Source organism: Dermacentor andersoni, chromosome 6, assembly GCF_023375885.2.
Source record: "Dermacentor andersoni chromosome 6, qqDerAnde1_hic_scaffold, whole genome shotgun sequence".
Classification (NCBI taxonomy): domain Eukaryota; kingdom Metazoa; phylum Arthropoda; class Arachnida; order Ixodida; family Ixodidae; genus Dermacentor; species Dermacentor andersoni.
In genome coordinates this window covers 170,930,276-170,951,103 of record NC_092819.1, presented here as the reverse complement: position 1 = coordinate 170,951,103, position 20,828 = coordinate 170,930,276, and the positions used below count along the sequence as shown (strand labels likewise).

The following is a 20,828-nucleotide window of genomic DNA, read 5'->3' as shown; positions in this document are numbered from 1 at the left end:
TGACTTGTAGAAGAATACTTCCCATTAAAGAAAAAAAAAAAAAAAGCTCACTGATGTTGCTCTTGACAACGCAGCACGTGTCGAAAGCTTTTGTTTTTCTCGGCCACAGATCCGCGCGCTCGCTCACGTTTTGGTTGTTTCGGTATTGCATAGCGCTGGTGGTGCTGACTGCAAGCAGCAGAAAAATGTCTGTTCTATGTGATGCCATGAGCTTAAATCGCTGAAATATAGCCCAACATCACCAGCCGAAGTATCGTCAAGAGGTTAATCAACAACGTCCATGGTGGGAGTCTTTGAAGACCATAGGTTTGGAGGGAAAGGAATCCATGAGATGCCACCCACATTCATTGCTTTGTTAGTTGGCTTCCTTAAGCTGTCATTTATGCGTCTACCGGTGTGACCGATGTAGTTTTTTGCACAAGTGAGGGGAATTATACGGCTGATGTAGTGCTTTCAGTGAACCTGCTTGTAAGCTTTTTTTTTTTTTCGCAGGCACTTTCTTCTGGCTCTGTCTTCCTGCTCAGGCTTACTAAATTTAACGCGGTGAAAAACAAAAGCATAACAAAACAGGGTAGTGTTACTCCTTCAAGCAGCCTCTTTTAGTCGGTGAGAAAAACCAATGTAGGGGATGGCGGCAACATTTATTTTGACACTGGCAGCGTGCTTGTACCATTCACATACTTGGAACCTTTTTATTGTGCTTTCTTAAGCAATCTTTCGGTGACTATCACGGCCACGTGTCTAGGGTATCCAGCATCGCTTAAATATGTGACTTGTGGTCCCAAGTTATTGTGCATAAAATTCTGACATGACCTCCTCAGTGCTTCACTGAAGTACATCTTGGCTATTTTCCTCTTTGCAAATTATGTTTGCGGGGAATAAAATGGCAAAAGTGGCTTACTTGCCCTGGGTTCGTAACGCTAGCACGTTTTGTTACTGGTGAGTTATTGTCAAGGAGTATAATCTTCCCGTTCGAGTCTGTTCACCAGGCGAGCTATCGGAGCTGGCTTCGCCGGTGGCAACACGAGCGAGCTAGGACTGCGCACGCGATAACCTTTGTCCAAATTTGATCTCCCATGTTGGACTTGGGAAGCTCTAGCGAACGCTACATGTTGGTGCTGCTGTATGTTGAAGTCATTTGCACCTGAGTGGTGGATGGCGTGCGGAAGAAGCAGAGCTTCTCTACAGTGCGAGTTCTTCTGTTTTGATGCAGACCAAGGTGTACACCTTGCTGATGATTCATGGCTGGCCGGGATCGGTGATCGAGTTCTTGAAGATCGCCAGACAGCTAGCGACCCCCAAGCAGGGAGTCGCGTTCGAGGTCATTTGCCCCTCCATCCCAGGATACGGGTTCTCCGAGGCACCGCACAGAAAAGGTACAGCGCTCCGTGTCAATACCGCGCACAAGAATGCTGCAGGGGCACAGCTTCCCCGCGTTTGCTCCGGCGCCAAGTGGTCCGGCAGAGGTTAACAGCGCTCGCCGTGTCCTTTTTTCGGAGCAGATACTCAATAAGCGTTACTTGCTGCAAACGACAATTTCGCATATGCCAAAGCGCTTAATAGAAAAAGAAAGAAATTTAGCACTGAATGGTGTATTTTATATATTATTTTGTTTTAAATGCTGTAGTTAATGAAAAGTTTCTTGTTCGCCTAGCTTAAACGCAAATAAAGCTGTTTTATTGACTTTAGAAACGGCTGTTAGGCGCACATTTCGTCTTCTTAGCGCTGCCTTCATTAACACAGTCTGCAAGTACACTGCGTCAATGGACGTATATCGTGGCGTAAACACAAAGCCCGGAGAGGTTCCACAGAAGAAAACTGCTTTGAGCAACAAATATTTGGCGTTTTTGCGGTCGCTTCGCCTAATATGAACAAACTGCTCCCTCGGTTTCACACAAAGCAGCCAACTCTGCGGAAACACGCTAGTGCGGCTATAGAACTCTTGCCCCGCGTGTTTTGCAGCGCAGTCGTCCTCCATCTGCAATGTTATCTACAGAAGAACTACTGCAGATGAAGGACGACTTACCGCCGAGATAACCGCCGGAACTTTGCTGCCGGGGTAGCTTAGTGAAGGTCTACTACACAGTTCCCGTGAAGGGGGCAAATGGTTTCGAAACGGCGACCCGTGTTGTATGGTGGCTAGATACGTGCGGCCTGCAGCGGGCAGGCCGAATGCCGCCATGTCGTCCGAGGACGTACAATTTATGTGAAGCGGAAGTCTGCGGGAAACCTCGATAAAAACCGCTTGCGCGGTAAAATGTTTCAAGTATAAATCAACTTGTAGTCCATTCGCCGCGACATTGGGAGCTGTCGCCGTCTGGTGAACCCTGGCCACGCTCATTGTGGATTACCCTTCGCGTTGTCCGCTAGCCTTCCTACTTGTTGTGCACTATGGCGTGCATCTGCTGTGAAGACTGTTCGGTAGTTTCAGCAAGATTAGCCCAAGTACATGGCTTGCGCCGTCATCTTTGCATTGTAATGTGATCAGTGAATGCTTATATCAATGTCGTGTTGTTTGGTCATCATCTGTAGCGGAATGAGGCGCTGCGTAAGTTATACGCTGGTTTCGACCTCGGAGAGGTGTAATGTATCTCAAGAAATGCAGCTACGCGTAGGGTGAGCACTTGGGCGCTGACCGGGCACGTATCCGCTGTTAAATATGGCAAGAGAGGAATAAGAAATTCTGCTATAAACACCAGGCATGCGTCGCACCCAAGACGAACCAGCGTCCGTGCATGGACGGAGCAGTTGTTGAACACTGCTTTTGGAAAGATGTTTTAGCTGCAGCTGCTGAAATAATGCAAAAGTAAGGCTCGCTTACTTGTAAGGAAGCAGGGCATTCCAGCTGGCATAACTTCAAGTCGAGCAGACGTGCTTGGTGCGACGGTGCATACTTTCGAAGGCAGACGATGCTTTGTTGGCCACTGCCTTCCACATGCACAGAGACAGTCTTGGACTTTCACCGATTTGTGATAAGAACCCGCGAAGATAAGAATCTTGCGCTGCCCGCAAATCGGCGATGCCGGTCATGCGCCTTTGAACTATCACATGCCGCGGAAGACGACAGTTGAGGAGGAGCGTCCATATAGCAATGACGGCGGACGCTAAACAGAGAGGGTTGCACTTGTGGTGACAGTGGTCGGAAGGGACCTGCCAGGGTTCGTGATCTTCAAATGGGCGACTTCGTCGACGTTTGCCTGGTGACACGTCGAACTGGCATGTGCTCCGGGATGAGTTATTGCTAGCAGGCATTGTACGCCTCATTGAAAGCTTATAAAGATAGGTGTAACTGTGTCGAGTGGTCAGTCAGCTGTCACAGACACGCAGCCAATGTCTCAGTGATTATGTGCGCTGCTCAGCTCAAGGTCTCGGGTTCGACTCCGGCTGCTGCATTTCAATGGGGGCCAGGAGCAAAAAACGCTTGTGAACCGTGCATTTGAGTGCACGTGAAAGAAGCCGACGTTCCAAAACGAATCCGGAGTTCTCCACGACGGCGTGGCCTCATAGTCAGGTCGTGGTTTCGGCACGTAAAATGCCAGACTTTCATTTAATATTGATATTTTAGTAAACTTTAGAGCGGTGCAGCTTTTGTCGCTATTATTATTAATTTTCTTACAAGTCGTGGCTAGCACAGCGTAGCCTAGTCGGTTTTTGCCATTACAACCGATTTAGTCGACAAAGTTTTCATATTCATAGTACGTTCTAATTATAGAAACGTGAGTAAACATAAAATTTGCGGGTAAAATAAGTTTTACTTGTAATTTGCTAGCCTTCGGTGACACTGGTCAGATGTGTTTATTCTGCAATAGGGGTATGTTGTTTTGTTAACATACGCTATACTTCCATTGATCTATCGAACGAAGGTACAGGTGCTAGTCTTGCCGAATGTGCATTAACAAACGATACACAGAGACTGCATGAATATTAGTATAGCTAAGGTAGATGCATCTTAGATACAGCCCAGCCTTGACGTGGGAACCAGTGCTATCACGCCATCTTCATTTTAGCAAAGAGCAGCGGCAACAACCGCTTGGAAGGCAGCGTTTTGCGGATGCCACTGAGTGTCCCGCGACGAGGGCCGCCACTCTATAGTGGAATCTAATCGTGAGAGACCCTGTGCAGGTTTCAATGGTCTCGAGGCAGCCCGTGTCTTCGTAAAGCTTATGGACCGTCTGGGACGGAAGAAGTTCTACGTGCAGGGAGGAGATTGGGGAGCGATGATTGCGAAGCTCATGGCCACCTACTATTCTGACAGGTAAGCCACTTGGCCGGCTTGTGACGGCGGCCTTCGCATCTTGCAATTCACGAGTTGGTCGTGACAACACGGGACACTTGGCCGAGAATGACACGAAACGATAACGGGACACAAAAGAAAATGACACGAAAAAGATCCTTCACATTGGCTGTCTTAAACCGGCACATACAGTAGGCACAGTCATGCCACGCGTAACACGAACGACAATGAGTTGGGGCGGCAGCTGGAAGAAGGAGGCGCACCCTGCAGCCACACGGGTGTCAAAAATATATTAAACTATTAAAATTTGTTTCTGCAAATAACTTATCCGCACACAAGAAACCCACGCCACAAGTTGTCTGCAGCTGTCGATAAATATTTGTGACCGCTGTACACCGAGCTACAAACGGCGCAGGAAAGTCGCGAGCAAATATCTCGAGACCACGTCATGAGCGAGAAATTAGTAATAGCACAGGCGTGGCAACCTGATATTGTCTCAGTCCACTTCCTTGGTCGAACGGTCGGACGCAGGCTGTAATACTTTATTTCAGCCTGCATGCCTAGCCCATACTAAAAACAAAAATAATAATTAAACAAAATAATGTTGGCATCCACGGCTTTCAGACCTTTTCGCTTACGAATGTGCGCTTGTAGCGAATGAATGTAGATGTGAATTCCCGAAGTTACTGAAACTCCACGGCGTTAATGTACAAGCTCACTTCGTCGCAGACACAGCTGCGAAAGTGCTGCTTGTCCGCCATGTTGCCGAATCGAAGCGTTAAAAAAAAAAAGCGAATTTGTTTTTTTGTGCAATATCGCATCAGGAGATGGAGTTTTAAGAATTGCGTAAATAATTAATCGATTCTCCCGCGACGCCCCGCCGCAATAATGCCATTGCAAGCACCAATAATTTGAAAGTTATCGAACGAAATTTAGTTGAGCAACGGATGCACGTGACCGCCCGCATCGCCTAAGTGTTATCTAAAGATATTTCCATAAAAAGCATGTTACCCGATATGAGTTTCTGTTGGATATTGAAAAATACAATTCCTCTCCTACTGTACTCGACTTGGTAGTACTCCTTCAAATGTATGTATATATAGCTCTTTTCATACCACCGCTACAATGATACCGGTTAGACATAGTTCCTATAAAGACATCGATGCGCGTAGAACAAAGAAAATGGCGTGCTTCAGCTCCATAGGGTATCCTTGAGCGGAGGCTTTGTCCATCACGCGCGCGCGCAGACGCAAGAACCATGTACACGCTAGCGCATGTTTGCACATTTCCAGAGGTGCTTCTCAGTCCACAAGATGCTTTACACACGCGAGCCTCGAAGGTACGCCTTTTCGAGCCACACACTCAGCAGGGAGCGTGGGAACTGACGGTGTGCCGCTCCGTGCAGAGTGCTGGGCGCGCACATGAACATGATGGACGTGGAGTTGAGCCCGCTGGTGATGCTCAAGCTGCTCGTCGGCTCCTTCTTCCCGTCGTTGGTGCTGGGCGCCGGTGAGCAGCAGCTGGGGGCCGCCTCCGCGCTGCCCCTCTGGCCCAAGGTGACGCAACTGCTGCGGGAGAGCGGCTACATGCACCTGCACGCCACGAAGCCCGACACCATCGGTACGTACTGCCCAGGCTCTGCCCGAAAGTGAGCGCTCTCAAACGGCGTTTCCGCCATCTTTAAACCTAACTGGAGAGAGGAACCAGCCAGTTCTACCACAGGTTCGGCCGACGGTCATTTTTGCTGACATTCTGCGAGCGTGCAGGTCGCTGCGCTGACGACAGTGGACGACATCTCTTGTGTCAATTCATCGCAGCGCGCGGTCGGATGTTACCTCAGTCGGGTTGCGCGCCACTCGGATCTCATCATATCGAGCTTTTCTGGACACGTACCAACTAGCGCCCCAAGCGGCCCCGGCACGAAGCCACCGCGTTTTCAATGGAACGCGCGGGTTTTTCCCGAATAACAAAAGCTGCAGGTCGATTATTGAAAAAGGCAGGTGACAGACATGTTCTGGAAGACAATCCACACGAGCCAAATGCAGTGATCACGCTGTGGCAAGCATGAATTCGGTTCCCAGAGCGGTGAAAGAGTCAGCAAAGGAAGCCTATGGAAACAAAGAAAATTTGCGCTCCATTTTCGAGACAAAAACGGCACCAGCTGTGATAAAACTATGGCGTCTATCGTAAAAGCCGCTGCAGAATATGTAGTCCGGAGACTCTGCTTTCGATTGATGCCTTTCTCGACTCTGTACACATGGCGTAATGCTGTTCCTAAAACCAATTTCTGACACATGGTCTTGCAAGTTCACGTGATATCTATAAAAACCCGAGCGTATCATTTGCGGAAACGTCGGAAGCCGTGGCTGAGTCGTTTAGTCGCTCGCATGTATCGTTCCTCGTCTCGCTGGTAGCGGTTCGATGCCGTGCTACGTGATACCTTTGTTTTAGCGCCACGCAGGGCTGTGTCCGACAGTCTTCCACCAGGTGGCCGAAACACAACACTCAAGATTTGGTTTCAGTTTTCGTTTTTTTTTTTTTAAGGAGGGCTCTTCAAATATAAAACTTGGATGTCCTAGGTCACCATTCGTTGGGAGCTCGGTTGAACGGAGGCAAGTAATACGCCTTTTGACAGGTTGAGAACGGAGAATCGACTGGCTTTATTCATGAGTAAAGGCAGGTTTGCCGAGTGGCAGTGGTAGTGCCCATGTCGGACAGCCGCTTTGGTTCGAGCAGCGGGCAACGACCTACACAGCGGGGACAACGACGGTCGCTACAGTCCTCTCCGTGCATGGCACTCAGGTCTTGAGGGAAGTTATTGAGGCATACCGCATAAACGAAAAAATGCGCTGTGTAGACATGCCTTCAATAGCTCTGCGTGAGAGTGAATTTTCATTTTTGAACCATTTCATAAAATGTTGACAATCTAGCATAGGTTAAAGATAATGAAGGTGAAAGCCTGCGCACTCAAGAGACATTCATTGCATTACTGGTCATTTTCATTCGAATGCATTGTTACTTCGTATTACTTTTCTCCCACCAATGTTCGGGGGTTTTAACTCTGCAGTAATAAACTATGCCTTAATTAACTTCGCCCTCATTAGCACCATAGGTAGTGTGCTTGGCTTGCCACCTTCACGATGTCAATTGGAAACCAACTTGTTCAGCCATATCTCCATGTTGAGTCGTGCGTTCTACTCCTTATGAATTTCAGTGCCCTAATACCGGACATGGGATTTTTCGCCCCCTGAGCGATTTAAGCCTGTCGCCTTTAAATAGTATAAGATGGCACTTCGGATCTGACTTGTTTGCTGTTTGTAAATTCTCTGAAAATGACGTCGTCGACGTGAGGGCACGTGAGTGTTATTAATAGTCTTTAAGTATGTGTGTTCTTTTCAGTAAACTAACTTGTGAGTCTGCACATCCTGTATTTTTTTCTTGTGTCTTCGTCGCTTGCGCTGTCCCATCGAACTGTTCAATCAGTACCAGATTGCCCAAATATCGATACTTCTGCCATATAGCGGCGCCGCTCACGCAGTCCGGGAGTGGTCTCTGAGATGCGTGGTGATCCGTGCGGGCAAACATTGAGAATTAATGCTTCCGTCACCTCGGGCACTCGTGGCGCGGCGTGCCAACAGTGTCGAGCTTAAGGAAAAAAAGGATTTGTTCTTTCATTGAAAAGCAGCGTGAAAAAGTTTTGGCCCACATTTTTAGACTACAGTACCTTCGAGATCGGCCCACATTTTTACACTTAACCATATAAGTTTTTTTTTATTAGGTACCTGCATCGCCCATGCGGGCACTACAGCAGGGGGGATTACATATTAAAGGAAGGAACAATTAATCACATACATAAAGCGCGATAAAACGCATCATTGTTTTCAATATTAACAATGTCAGGCGAAAGAGCACTTCATTCTCTGATAGACCGAACAAAAAAAGAATACCTAAAGACGTCACCCTTGAAAGGATACTCGCGGACTTTCAGCGCATGGTCGCGTCTCAACGACGTAGAAGTAGGCGACTTAATATATATTTCTCTCTCAATCCCTGTTTTTGAATAATAAACAGCGTGGAAAAATTTCAACCTCAGGTTTTTTCGCCGGTCTTTTAATGCTTGCCACGATAATTTAATTTTACTTTCTGTCATACTTAATTTTCTACTATAGTCATTAAGAACAAACCTAGCTGCTCTATTCTGCACTCTTTCAAGCTGTTCTGTGAGATCAGCCTTGTACGGATCCCAACAAATGCAACCGTAATCAAGTAAACTACGAACATAAGTGAAATACAATTGCTCTTTTAATTTATTCGGTATTTGACTGAAGTTACGGCGGAGGAAACCCAATGAACGTATTGCCTTATTTTTAATATGCGTAATGTGCCTGTTCCATCTTAAGTCAGACGTCATTAAAATTCCTAAATATTTGTATTCGTCAAGTTTCTTTAGTGCCATATTACTCAAGGTATAAGTGCATGACTGAAATGCGCGTTTCCTTGAAATGGTAACGTGAACATTTTTCAACATTTAGTGACATTTCCCACGTAATGCACCACGTTCCTATAAGGTCTAAATCAGTCTGTGATAATGAAATGTCATTTGCGTTATCTCTGACTCTATAAATGACACAGTCATCCGCAAACATTCTAAATGAAGACGTAAGATCACTTTCAATATCATTAATAAAGAGTAGAAACAAAAGGGGACCTAAAACTGATGCCTGAGGAACACCTGAGGTAACTGGAACATATACAGAAGAAAAACCGTTGAGCACCACAGACTGCTCTCTTGCACGAAGGTATTCGGCAATCCAAGCTATGAGACTATTGTCCAATTTGTAGGCCTTAAGTTTTGAGATGAGAAGATCATGTGCAACGACATCAAAGGCTTTTTTGAAATATAGAAATATGCAGTCTATTATTTTGGTTTTGTCTATTGCCGAGGCCAGATCATGAAAGAATTCTACTAACTGCGTAGAGCATGAAAAAACTTGTCGAAAACCATGTTGACTAGAGCTTAGAATATTGTGCTTAAATAAGTGCGACATGATTGAAGTATAAATTATGTGTTCCATTAACTTGCATTTGATACTTGTTAAAGATATCGGTCTGTAGTTTTCAACGGCACTTCTCGATCCGCCTTTGTGAATGGGTACAACCCGTGCCAGCTTCCTATCACGCGGTAAACAAGACTCAGATAAGCACTTTGTAAATAACCGAGAAAAGTAAAAACACAATATTCCAGAACAGTTTTTAAGAATCGCTGTCGGAATATCATCAGGGCCACAAGCGGTCGTCGGCTTCATCTCCTGCAGTAATTTACGCAAACCTTCTACACCAAATATAACCTCAGGCACTCGTTTAATGTCCATTTGGCAGATCACATTAAGAGTGCGAGAACGCTTTGGTCTAAACACTGACAAGAAAAAATCACTAAAACGTTTCACTTTGTCTTCATCAGCATCAATTATGGTTTCAGAGCTCTTTAAAGGGGGGATAGAATTGTTTTCTTTACCGTTACACCTAACAAATCTCCAGAACTCTCTGAAATCTTTGAGCAACTTCACACCAAGGTTTTCGAAATACGTATGCTTGGCCTGCTCCGCAAGATTCTGAAAGCTTTTTTTCAAACATTTCAGTTCTAACCAAGTAATCGGGGACTTCGCTCTCCGAAACTTGAGATAAGCTCTCCTAATTTTTTGTATTAGTGCGTGCAGCTGATGATTAAACCAAAACTTATCCTTTGACCGTTGAGATGAGATAACATGAGTAGGAACAAATGTATCGCGCAATTCAAACAGCTTGTCTTTAAACAGCTTCCATAACTCTTCAATGCTCAATTCATGAACTAATGCATCAAAGGTAGGAAAATATGACTCAAACGCCGAAATTATAGCCGCGAAATCAGCCCTCTTATGCACGTAAATCTTTCTGGGTTCCTTCTTCGGCACGGACACATATTGAACGTTTATATCAGCAGTAAAAACACAATGGTCACTTAAGCCGGGAAGTACATTCACATTTGTTAAAATGTTCGGGACATTACATAAAAGCAAATCAAGCACGTGACCTGTGCTGTCGCTCCGTGATGCATCACGAATGTACTGTTGAAACGTAAAATCACAGACGAGATCAAAAAATGCAGAGCACACATGGTCAGTGACCGACGCTACAGGGTCATCGCACGCCCAGTCTATACCCGGAAGATTAAAATCTCCCCCTAGTATTATGATATCGTTCTCAAGCGTATCAAGGAAAGCAGACAGCTGAAGAAACTGGTCGTATGATGTTCCGGGAGGACGGTAATATGATCCAATAACTAGACTTTTGCCATTAGCCTCACTTTGCAAAAAACAGACTCAAGATCGGCTGTAGAACCTTCCAGTGGTATACACGATAAGCTTGAGCGAACAAGAATAAATAGCCCCTCCCCCTCTTGCTCCTCGATCGCGTCTGAAACAATGATAGCCACCTGGAAAAACTTCAGAATTTAAGAGGCTCGAGTCCAACCATGACTCGGTGCCAATAACTATTGACGCTCAACTGATCTAAGAAGGATATGGAAAGAATTGACTTTATTTCTTATGCTCGTGCAGTTTATCACCAAAACGCTGAGCATTTCCTTTATGTTAGTCACTGGTGATGGTCACATCTGCTTCACTTTGTTGGTCACGCTATAAATCTGATAGCGGTTGTTGCCCATGTACAAGGTATCAAACTTCAGTACTGCTTTTATACCTTCTTGCCGATTCTGTTTCGCAAAATTCTATAAAAGGCTTCTTTTATCCCTCACCACGCGTGAAAAATCTTCGGAAATGCTGTAGTTCGTGCCCTTTAACTTGCGTGCATTATTTAACACTTGTTGGCGTTCTTTGAAAGAGGAAAACTTCACTATAATTGGGCGTGCTTTATCTGCTCGATAGGTTCCTATCCTGTGAGCGCGCTCAATTCCAACATCATAAGTTCCAGTTTAGTGCGGCACAGGTTTGAGACAAGTTCACTTGATTTAGTTGCGTTTTCGCCTGTATCACTATCTTGAAAACCATAAAGTAGATTATCCCGCCTTTGACGATTCTCAATATCGTCAATTTTTGAACCAAAAGTCGACAATGTTGCCTGATTCTGACGCTGCTGTGCCTCAACGTTAGCCAGTGAAGAACGAATATCATCCACTCCTGTGATTGTTTCTTCTAATGACACAATACGTGCCTTTAGTTCTTCTATTTCAGCAGAGAACTTGTTCTCCATTGCTGACAGCTTTTTATGGATATTCGCGGGCGCTATAGTTGGAATCGGTTGGCGCAGGACAGGGATAATTGGAGATCGCAGGGAGAGGCCTTCGTCCTGCCGTGGACATAAAGTAGGCTGATGATGATGATGATGATCTTTATGCGTTACAGAATGGGTGCCAAGGGAAAGAAAGCGTAGTCGAGGACGATGAAATGCAAAAAGTATGATGAAATTAGTTCATGCGCAGGGCGCTACTTGAATGAAATCAGCTAGCGCAAGGCAGGGGTAATATCCTTCGGAAAGGCCTTCGTCCGGCACTGAACATCAAATGATAACTTGGCTGATGATGATAAGCCCATATTTTTGGTCAGACAGAAACGCACGTGCGAACAAGGAAGTTGTTTAATATCCTAAGAATGGTAATCCTAACAAAAGAAAATCAACGGCTAAACACTCCGTAAAGACGGTTAACCAGCGAAGCTGGAATGTGCGGCCCCAGTGTTTATCTCTGGGTTAATCCAGACGGTTCATTAAACGACAGCTTGGTAGGTTGCCGGATTCCCGGTACGCAGTTGCTTCTTGCCCTCGGGTGCGCGAGCCTGTCCTTGTGCCGGGGTCGCAGCATCGGCACGGCGTAGAGGAGCTCGTTCCCGGCTCTGCTCGATGTCTTGCTGATCGAAAGGTGCCTGTTCCTCAGGAGTACGTATGACGCGTGGCCTACCCATTTCGGAGCCTGAGAGAAACTGCTGCGCGCGCGCTTGGCTGCGACGGAAAGCAACGACGTCACTACTGGAGCAGCCAATCGCGCGCCTCTCCTTCCTTTTTTCTTCGCGTATGCGCATGGGGTTGCGCCGGAGGAATTTTCAGCGTACAGGCGACAGACGGATGGGTGGACGAATCGGCGATAGCCGTATACAGCTTCGCTGTAAAAACGCGACTACGTATATCCGCACCGCGGTCGCAACGGTCTAAGGGGGTCACACATAAGCAGGCAGAACTGCCGCCTAAAATGTGTCAAGCCGGTGATGCAAGCGCTGGCTGCACCATTTACGCCAGCGACCTGCTTACCTCACGGTGATTCAAGACAGCGATAAGCAGACCATGCAGCACGCTAGGCTGAATGAGCTGTACATTTATATTAGGGACGTTGTACCGCTATCGTGGCGCACAAGTGGGCACGTCAGGTGCGTTTTGTAATATAATTACCTTTTTCACACCAGTCGTAACAGTTTAGCAGCTTTGATTCACCAGTATACTTAAAGGAATTTGTACCACATTTTTCACACTTGTGAGTTACGTCACTCGCTGCGTCACTCGCCCCTAGCCGTATGAGCGACAGCAGTTTCTCGAGCCAAGGATGCTACGCCCTGCATCAGATGCCTCGACAAGCTGACCCGTCGTCCTCGATGTCCTCCTCCCCGGCCGCAGCGCATCGAGGCACCCTAATTCGATCGTGTAGCTGAATGACAACATTTGCGAAGCGAGTTTGGCCGTGCTATATCATGATCACGTGGGATCGCTACACCAGTACGCAAGATATCGCAGCATGCCGCGCCTGTTGATTTGCTGCCCAATACTTTCGTGTAGTTTGCTCGGTCGAAATCTGGAATGACGTAAGAATGGGCAAAAGTTGCATCTCCTACAGTCAAGGCCTTTTCCAGTCGCCGCTTTCGCTTTGTAGCAGCTTCAATGATGCTTTCGGGGGGAAAACGCGAAATATTCCACCTATCCCATTACGGAGGACAAAACTTGCGTTGCACCCGCCGTGGTTGCTCAGTGGCTATGGTGTTAGGCTGCTGAGCACAAGGTCGCGGGATCGAATCCCGGCCACGGCGGCCGCATTTCGATGGGAGCGAAATGCGAAAACACCCGTGTACTTAGATTTAGGTGCACGTTAAACCTCAGGTGGTCGAAATTTCCGGAGTCCTCCACTACGGCGTGCCTCATAAACGGAAAGTGGTTTTGGCACGTAAAACCCCATAATTTAATTTTTTTTTTAAACTTGCGTTGACGTAGCCATGATATGCAGCGGACACGGTATATATATGTGAGTACGCCATGTGCAGGTCAGAACAACATAGCGAACTCAATGAGGGATGCAACAGAGCGCTTGCGGCCCACTAATTATCTACGGGCGTCGTGTGCTCGAACACATGTATATCCTTCACGATGGTGGCGGGAGGTCGATGTGTGCACAGGATGGCTGGTATTATGGAAAATATCTATTGAAGAGATCGACCGTCAATCACATGATGTGTTGACTGCTCTTAAAAGCGCGTTAACTAATTCTAGAAATTCGGGGCACGCCGCTCTGGAATGGCAGCCCTAATAGGGCGATCGAGCACCGAGCTAAGAATTATATAAAACCAGAATAAAGAAGTCGACGCCCCGTGTTCTGGCGTATAGAACAACTGTCTGTAATTCGACAGCTTCATTTCTTGAGGATGTCTAGTGTTCGTTGACGTGAGAGCCAGGCATGGCCAAAGAGTGCCAGATTCACTTCCTGACAAAAAAAAAAGAAAGGTATGCGAGGAAGCTTGCAAATGAGGGCAGCTAGTGGCCATACAACCTGGCCCGTTTAACTCCGCCTGTGTATATTGACACGTGTACTTATCTTTATCGGGCGACCACGTTTCGCCGCCTAACAAATGTTATCGCACAGCGCGCGCCTGCATGTATCCGAAGTTTCTGGAAAGTTATCGATGCTTCTATCCGCTTTCTGTTGCCGCCGCACCTTATGTTATCTGATTTCATCGCCTGACGCGAATGGTGTAGAACTTTGTGGAAGGCACGCGGGTCCCTACGATTAGTCTGGAACGTTCGACGATTGATGTATAAAAGCCGACGCGCTTGACCCGTTGATCAGATTTTCGACGATCGCCGACCGTGTTCGCCGCAATCGTTGTGCTATAAGTGCAGCCTCTTTTGTGGGCACAGGTTCGCCCAATAAAAGTTTTGTGGTTCACGGTATTGCTACTGTGTGCTTTCACGTCACGACCACGTGACAATATGCAGTTTACAGTCTGTAGCCTACGTAGTGTCGCTGTTAGCGCCTATGTATCAATTGATGGGCTGCGCTTTGTGCAGTAATGACACTTGGTGTTGCTAATTTGTGTGGAAGTGGCGTAGCATATAGAAATGGCACATAGCCATTTCTATATGCTACGCTTCCCACAAGGCGCTTCCCAGTAGAGTAGCTTCCCACAAGGCGTTCCTTGGACGCCTTGTGGGAAGCTACTCCAATCGAGTTTCGTCGGGGTACAAGCCTCCCATTCTGTATGGCGGCGTAGGTCTGGCCCTGCTCAACTCCCCGGCTGGTCTGGCAGCCTACATATTGGAGAAGTTCTCTACGTGGACGTTCGGCAAGAACGTGGACCGCGAGGACGGCGGACTCACCGACAAGTACACGTACGACGAACTGCTGTCCAACGTGATGCTGTACTGGCTCACGGACAGCATTGGGTCCAGCGCGCGCTTCTACAAGGAGAACTTCGCCAGCGGTATGACCCGGCCCACCAGGTGAGTGGGCCTTTCGATTATCGGGCAACCAGCCGGCAGGCAGCGGACTTCCCGAATTTTTCTTTTTTACCTGTGAACAAGGCTCCCGTGTGGGAGCCGAAACGTCTTATTTTCTTTTAAGTCTTTATTTGGTCGGCGAAGTGCCCTGGGTTTTTGTTTACCTTTTAACCACATATGCTATTCGAAGAATCAGTTGCAAAATGTCAGTGAATAGAGGCACATTGGCAGATCTGGCTGCATACCCAAAAATGAAAGAAAATGTCAGCTCATAACATCTATTTCTTTTTACCTGCACAAGAATAGTTTGAAATTGCTTCCATAAAATTATATTTAGAGAAGTATTTCCTTATTAAATGCATTCCAGCATCATGCATTCCACAATCAGTGCTCATTCCGGCTTGAGCACCGATTGTTGGAATTAACAAGCGTTTAGGCATGCCACTTTTAGCACTAGTAAACCAGTAAAAAAAATTCTCATCGGTGTTTCACGCTTCCTGCCTGCAATATTTGTAAGTATGAAGACACGTGCTATATATATGGCTAATAAATGATTAATTATGGGCCAGGAAAAGGTTCACGACACGCTCGGTCACTTCGTCGCGTTTCTCTTCAATAGCCTCACATGTGTGTAACATTTCGATTACTGATTGAACCAGCATGACAATCTCGTCCTCCGAAGCCGCCATCTTATACGAGCAGACGACGGAGCAGGCGACAAGCGAACGGCGCCGTCGGCACCATGAAGGAAGGAAAAATAAGGAGGGAGCAATACGTCACGCAGCCAGCCTTGGCAAGCGCACACCCCGTGAAGACACAGTGATGTCCCAACAAGTGATCTCTTGCGTCGAGATCGCGGAGCAAGAATCGTGGTTTGCCGAGACGTTTGGCTCCCAGCAGCTATGCCAGAAGTTATTCGGTGCGCGCTTGTTCAGCTGCCTTGCCGTGGTTCTGCCTGCACAGTGGGAACACTAATCCAAGGCCTGGAGGCGCTGACTAAAACCAACCGCGCACTTTTACGTGGATGACGTGTTGGGCCACCAGGTTGGCTTCAATCGCGTTGCGGTAGGCTCCCTCCTATCGTTTTCCTTCCTCCATGGTCGGCACGGTAGCGCCAGCTGCCGACTGTTCGGTTTGGCGAGGCTCGGGGCTGCCCGAGACTTGCCGGATACTTGCTCCACGTGACCACAATGCCAGCGTGACGACATTTCTTGTCAGAGAGCTGCCGTCTGGCTGTCAGAACAGCGAAAATCGAAGATGTCCAATGATTGTGACACTCCGAGGCTTCGACTTGGGTAGAAAGCGCTCGAATGTTGCGCGATATCTCGTCTGGAAGCAGATTAATGCCTTATTTCAAATAATTCTGGTTTCAGTGCACAGTGACCAGATTAACCTGCTTTTGTTAACAAGCTTTGCTTTTGTAGCTAACAATTTTAAAATATAAATTCTGCGGTTTTACGTGCTATAACCACGGTCTTACTACGCACGCAGTAGCGGGGGACTCCCGATTACACCTGCAGTTCTTCATAGTGCACGGGACACGGGCGTTTCTGCATTCCGCACGCATCCACATGCGGTCGCCGCGGCCGGTATTTGATCCCGCGACCTCGTGCTTAGCAGCGCCACAGCCCGTAAGCCACCGGTGGGTACTTTGGGAGCTTATTTCTAAAGGTACAGGAAATGACAAATTGTTTTTTTTTTTTCGACATCCACGGGAGCACTTTTATGTGGCTTGCTGTTCTTTAGGCGTCTTTCTTTCGCCAAGTATTGCTAATTCCTAGTGTAGGCGACATGACGAAGGCCGAGGAATGTCGTTGAGGCTTTTCTTTGCGTAGACAGAGCCGGGGTGATTGATGAAGACATTAACGGTTTTAGAGACAACACCGCCATTGTTGTCCTGACTACGTGTATTCTGCCGAATATTTATCCCGAATCGGGAACGCACGTAACCTGAGAATGTTTTACTGTTACGAGTAGAAGTGCACTGGCTTTGCACCATATATATGCTGTTGCTCGTAAAGATGTTTCTTTTTATTTACGAAGCGGCCTGTTGAACACGACTCGCCACCCACGTCTTGCGAGTTGTGAGCACACTTCCTGTGCTCGTCTGCAAGGAACGTCCGTCGCGCACGTGCCAACCGCGCGTCACTCCTTGTCCAGGGTGCCCGTGACTGTGCCCACGGGATTCTCGGTGTTCCCCGAGGACTTGCTGGTCATTCCCAAGTCGTTCATCGGCCACGCGTACCACGACGTCGTCACCTTTGTGCAGCACTCGACCGGCGGCCACTTCGCCGCCTTCGAGGTGCCCGAGCTGCTCGAGAAAGACGTGCGCCAGTTCGTGGCCGCGGTGGAGGCGCGCAATGCCTCGGCTCCCGGCCCGTTCCCCGCCTTCGCTTTCGTCGACATCGGGCCGCAGCTGTACCGCGCCGCGGTGACATTCGGCCCGAGCAGCCCCGCCGGAGGACGACGTTTCGAGCCGACACCCGCGCCGCCTGCCAGCCCGGCGCCTGTCCGCCGTGAGCCGGAGCTGAAGCCCGTCGAGAGCAGAGTTTGTATTCGCGAATGTTGCTCACGAATTGCCCGTTCATTCCAAGTGCATCTGCTTGCACTTGTGACTGATTTCCGATAATGCTGCTTTGGGCATTTGAGTTATGCGCAAGGAGCTCGAGTGTATTTCAAGTAGCGAGGTTGTTCAGCAGGTCGATACGGTAACTCTGCCTTCAATAATTTGTAGCGCACTGAAGCAGACACTAAATGCTCACAATGCCCCCCGACAAAGCTACCGCGCAGTCGAATAAGTCGTAGTGTGCGAACAGCTTTGCGATAAACCAGAATTGTTGACGCACTGCAACGCTGCGTCGTAACGCGCCGTCTACGAGAGACGCTGGCGGTAAGACAGCATGTTCAGTTATAACCACAGAGCCTAGCGACAGGCTTATTTACATGCTGTTCCTGGTGTAACGCAAGAAAGATTAGGTTATAGGTATTACTAACCAAACCCGTGACATCATTATGAAACGTGCTGTAGAGTGGCACTCCGCGATAAATTCGGACAGCCTGGAGTTCTAAACCCTCAATAGAAGTGCGCGGGCGTTCGTGCATTTCACCTCCATCGAAATGCGGCCGGGATTCAGACCTCAGCAGCGGAACGCCGTGAGGATCGGGTGCGTGGCGAGTAACGAAAGAGAAAACGCCCATGCTCTTCGTGCTGCACCAGAGATCATCGGAGATGTGAAATGATCTTTTTTGGGTCGGTACTAACCGTCCCGAATTTAACAGGACTGTTCTCAGTAAGTGCCCCGAGTGCAGATTTGACACAGTTGGGGACGCATAAATGTAGCGATTTTAGTTTTTTTCCAGTGATTAACAATCAATAAACTATATTTTATCTTAATAGTGCCTCTCAGCTCGGTCGCACATTTTTCTCTTTCATCTTCTGTTGCAGTGTTATCAATGAGAAGGCGGTTTCGCTTTTCGTCGTGGTTCTGGTTGTGCTGAAAACCCTTAGCGTTCCTCTGGCAAATGCGGGTGAATCCCTGTTATGATTCTAATTACGATTCGAGTGGATGCAATTTTTTCGCTTTCGTAAGCGTCCCTCTATATGTATTGGTAGTGGTGCTAGCCGGAGAACTGCGACAGCTTTCTCGCTCTAAATTGCGAAAGGTTGGCGTAAAAGAAAGTTGCAAATATTGTCTTGCCTAGAGACTGGCAGCGCCTGGCACATCCAGAGTTGGCAGTAGTCAGCCGCGGTTTCAGCCGGCTAAATTCGCTGTTAGTTCGTACGCAGCACGTTCGAGAGCATTGCAACGCGGCGCGCAAGCGGCCATGTCACGCAACTTTTTTTTAATATTTGGCGGGCTTTCGTAGGGCGCAGAAAAAACTACGTAACAAGCAGGAGTTCAGAAGCTGCAGAATTAGGTGTTTGCTAGAGCGCTCTACAACTTTCTCATTGAAGTTTTCCCATAAAGCTAATAGTGGCTAATTTGATTAATTAACTTGGACTAATTATAGAATTGAGCAGAATATCAAAATAGTATAACTTCATCAGAACGGCAAGTTGGGCCAGTTGGTTGGGATTCATCGTAAGGGTTGTAACAGCGCACCCAATACAAGGACATCAGAAGGAATAAAACGGCAGCGCTGTGTCGTCGTCTTTTTATTCCTTCTGTTGTCCTTGTCTTGGGTGCGCTGCTACAACCCTTACCATGAATAGTATAACTTGTGCCATACAACAGCGAAGCACGCGCACTTGTTCATGCCCCCTAGGGCGCTTCGGCATATTTTTAAACCTTATCTAAACTTAGGGGGTCATTCTGTTTACTGTCCTTGTGGATCGCTGTCACGGAATCGATCCCCGTGGGCGACACCACACAACCACCACCGACAAGAAGAATGCAGCGCCGTCAGGACGATGCCTGACGCCGCTGAAACATTTGCGCAGCCCGCTCTGAACGAAGGCAGCGGAATCCGAGATTGGTGCGCGTCATCGTGTATTCGGTGTACATATTTAGATTAGTGCTACGTGCGTACGTGTATGCATTGCGCTTGCGGTGTGAGAGCAGAAAAAAAAAGCACAGATAAAGCGGTGCGGCCGTTGTGTTTGAAGGTGTTTTAGTGATACATGGGCGGTTTTGTAGAACAAAAACAAATGAAAGGCGCAAATTGTGTTGCAGCAGGAACCGCCACCCGAAGTCAAGCAAACGACCGCTGCCAAGCCTTCGCAGCAGGTGAAGGAAGCGACTCCTGCCAAGCCTCCCACAGTGCAGAAACCCAAGGCATCGAGTGGACCGAAGGGTGCCGAGTCCAACGCAAGGCCGGCTCAACAGAGGCGCGACCCAACGCCCTCCACTGTCACCGGAGGCACAAAAACTCCTCACTGAGTCGCAGCGCGCCGCACCAAGGCGAAGAGCATAACCAAGCTGGTTGAGTTAGGGATTAACGTTTCTTTTTTCATTTGCCGTCTACTTGTCGCTATGATCCACAATTTTGCCCGACGCTTAATGACTGCGCATTAAAGGGACGCTAAAGACTTGAGTTGTTTAGCTAAATTATCGAGGTAGGCTTGTTTGGGTGAATGATGCTTTCGAACTACCGAAAACATCACTCTTACCGCCAGGAGAGGATTGTAAGACAGAAGAGACGGTCACAACAGGTGATTGCAGCACCTTGCGCTTCCACTGGTGGCGTCATGGATTTTCGCACCCTCGGGGCCGGTTGCATCTCGTTAAGGTCACGTCGCATTGCAAGGTAACCGATCAGTCAACAAGTTTTGGCAACGTTTTACGGGCGCGAATCGCAGCGTTAGATTGACGTGCGGCATTGTGGTTTGTACACGCAATAATAAAAAATGAAGAAACGGAAGCTTGTGCTTTTTTCTGCGGTATCTAATCAACACTTTCTGGCGAATCATTTATGAAAAGCAAAAACAATATATACATTACCCTTCTAAACTGATTTAACTTCTTTCTACAGCTCCCCCTTTATTCGCATTCCAGCGTTAAATGAGAGACGGTGAAGAGCGCTTTGCGAGTCCGTCATTTCATCGTTTGATTCCCGATGCTCACGCCAGCGCGTTATTCATGCAGATATTCTTAGAGGCATATAACGCAGCTTAGCTCAATCCTAAATTATTGTCAGGGTAAAGATAAAAGAAACTCTGGCTTATAATTATAGGGTAATACTGAGTAATACTTGTTGAGGGGCTAGTTGGTGCATGTTTCCAGAAGAGGGTTGTAGTTATAATAATAAATGAGATGCTAACAGCAAATAGATGTCTTTTAACATGTTTAATGCATGCGCTGAAAGAATTTTTTTAGCTGTAAGTGCAAATTTTGAGCGTATTTTATTT

At 47.5% G+C, this 20,828-nt stretch overlaps 1 protein-coding gene across 2 annotated transcripts in view; it reads left to right on the top strand.

Moving 5' to 3' along the window:
- The window catches only part of LOC126523711 (epoxide hydrolase 1-like), a 66,164-nt gene extending 45,823 nt beyond the window's left edge, over positions 1–20,341 (top strand). The window contains exons 4-9 of one of the 2 annotated variants that reach the window (XM_055066816.2): positions 1,214–1,376; positions 4,123–4,255; positions 5,640–5,854; positions 14,755–14,983; positions 17,141–17,528; positions 19,657–20,341. In XM_055066816.2, the coding sequence (XP_054922791.1) occupies positions 1,214–1,376; positions 4,123–4,255; positions 5,640–5,854; positions 14,755–14,983; positions 17,141–17,528; positions 19,657–19,860 (1,332 nt within the window). In that variant the 3' untranslated portion in view covers positions 19,861–20,341. Of the gene's footprint in view, positions 1–1,213; positions 1,377–4,122; positions 4,256–5,639; positions 5,855–14,754; positions 14,984–17,140; positions 17,529–19,653 lie in introns of both variants that reach the window. The other variant, XM_050172300.3, reaches the window with a different exon arrangement.
- The last annotated feature ends 487 nt before the right edge of the window (positions 20,342–20,828 follow it).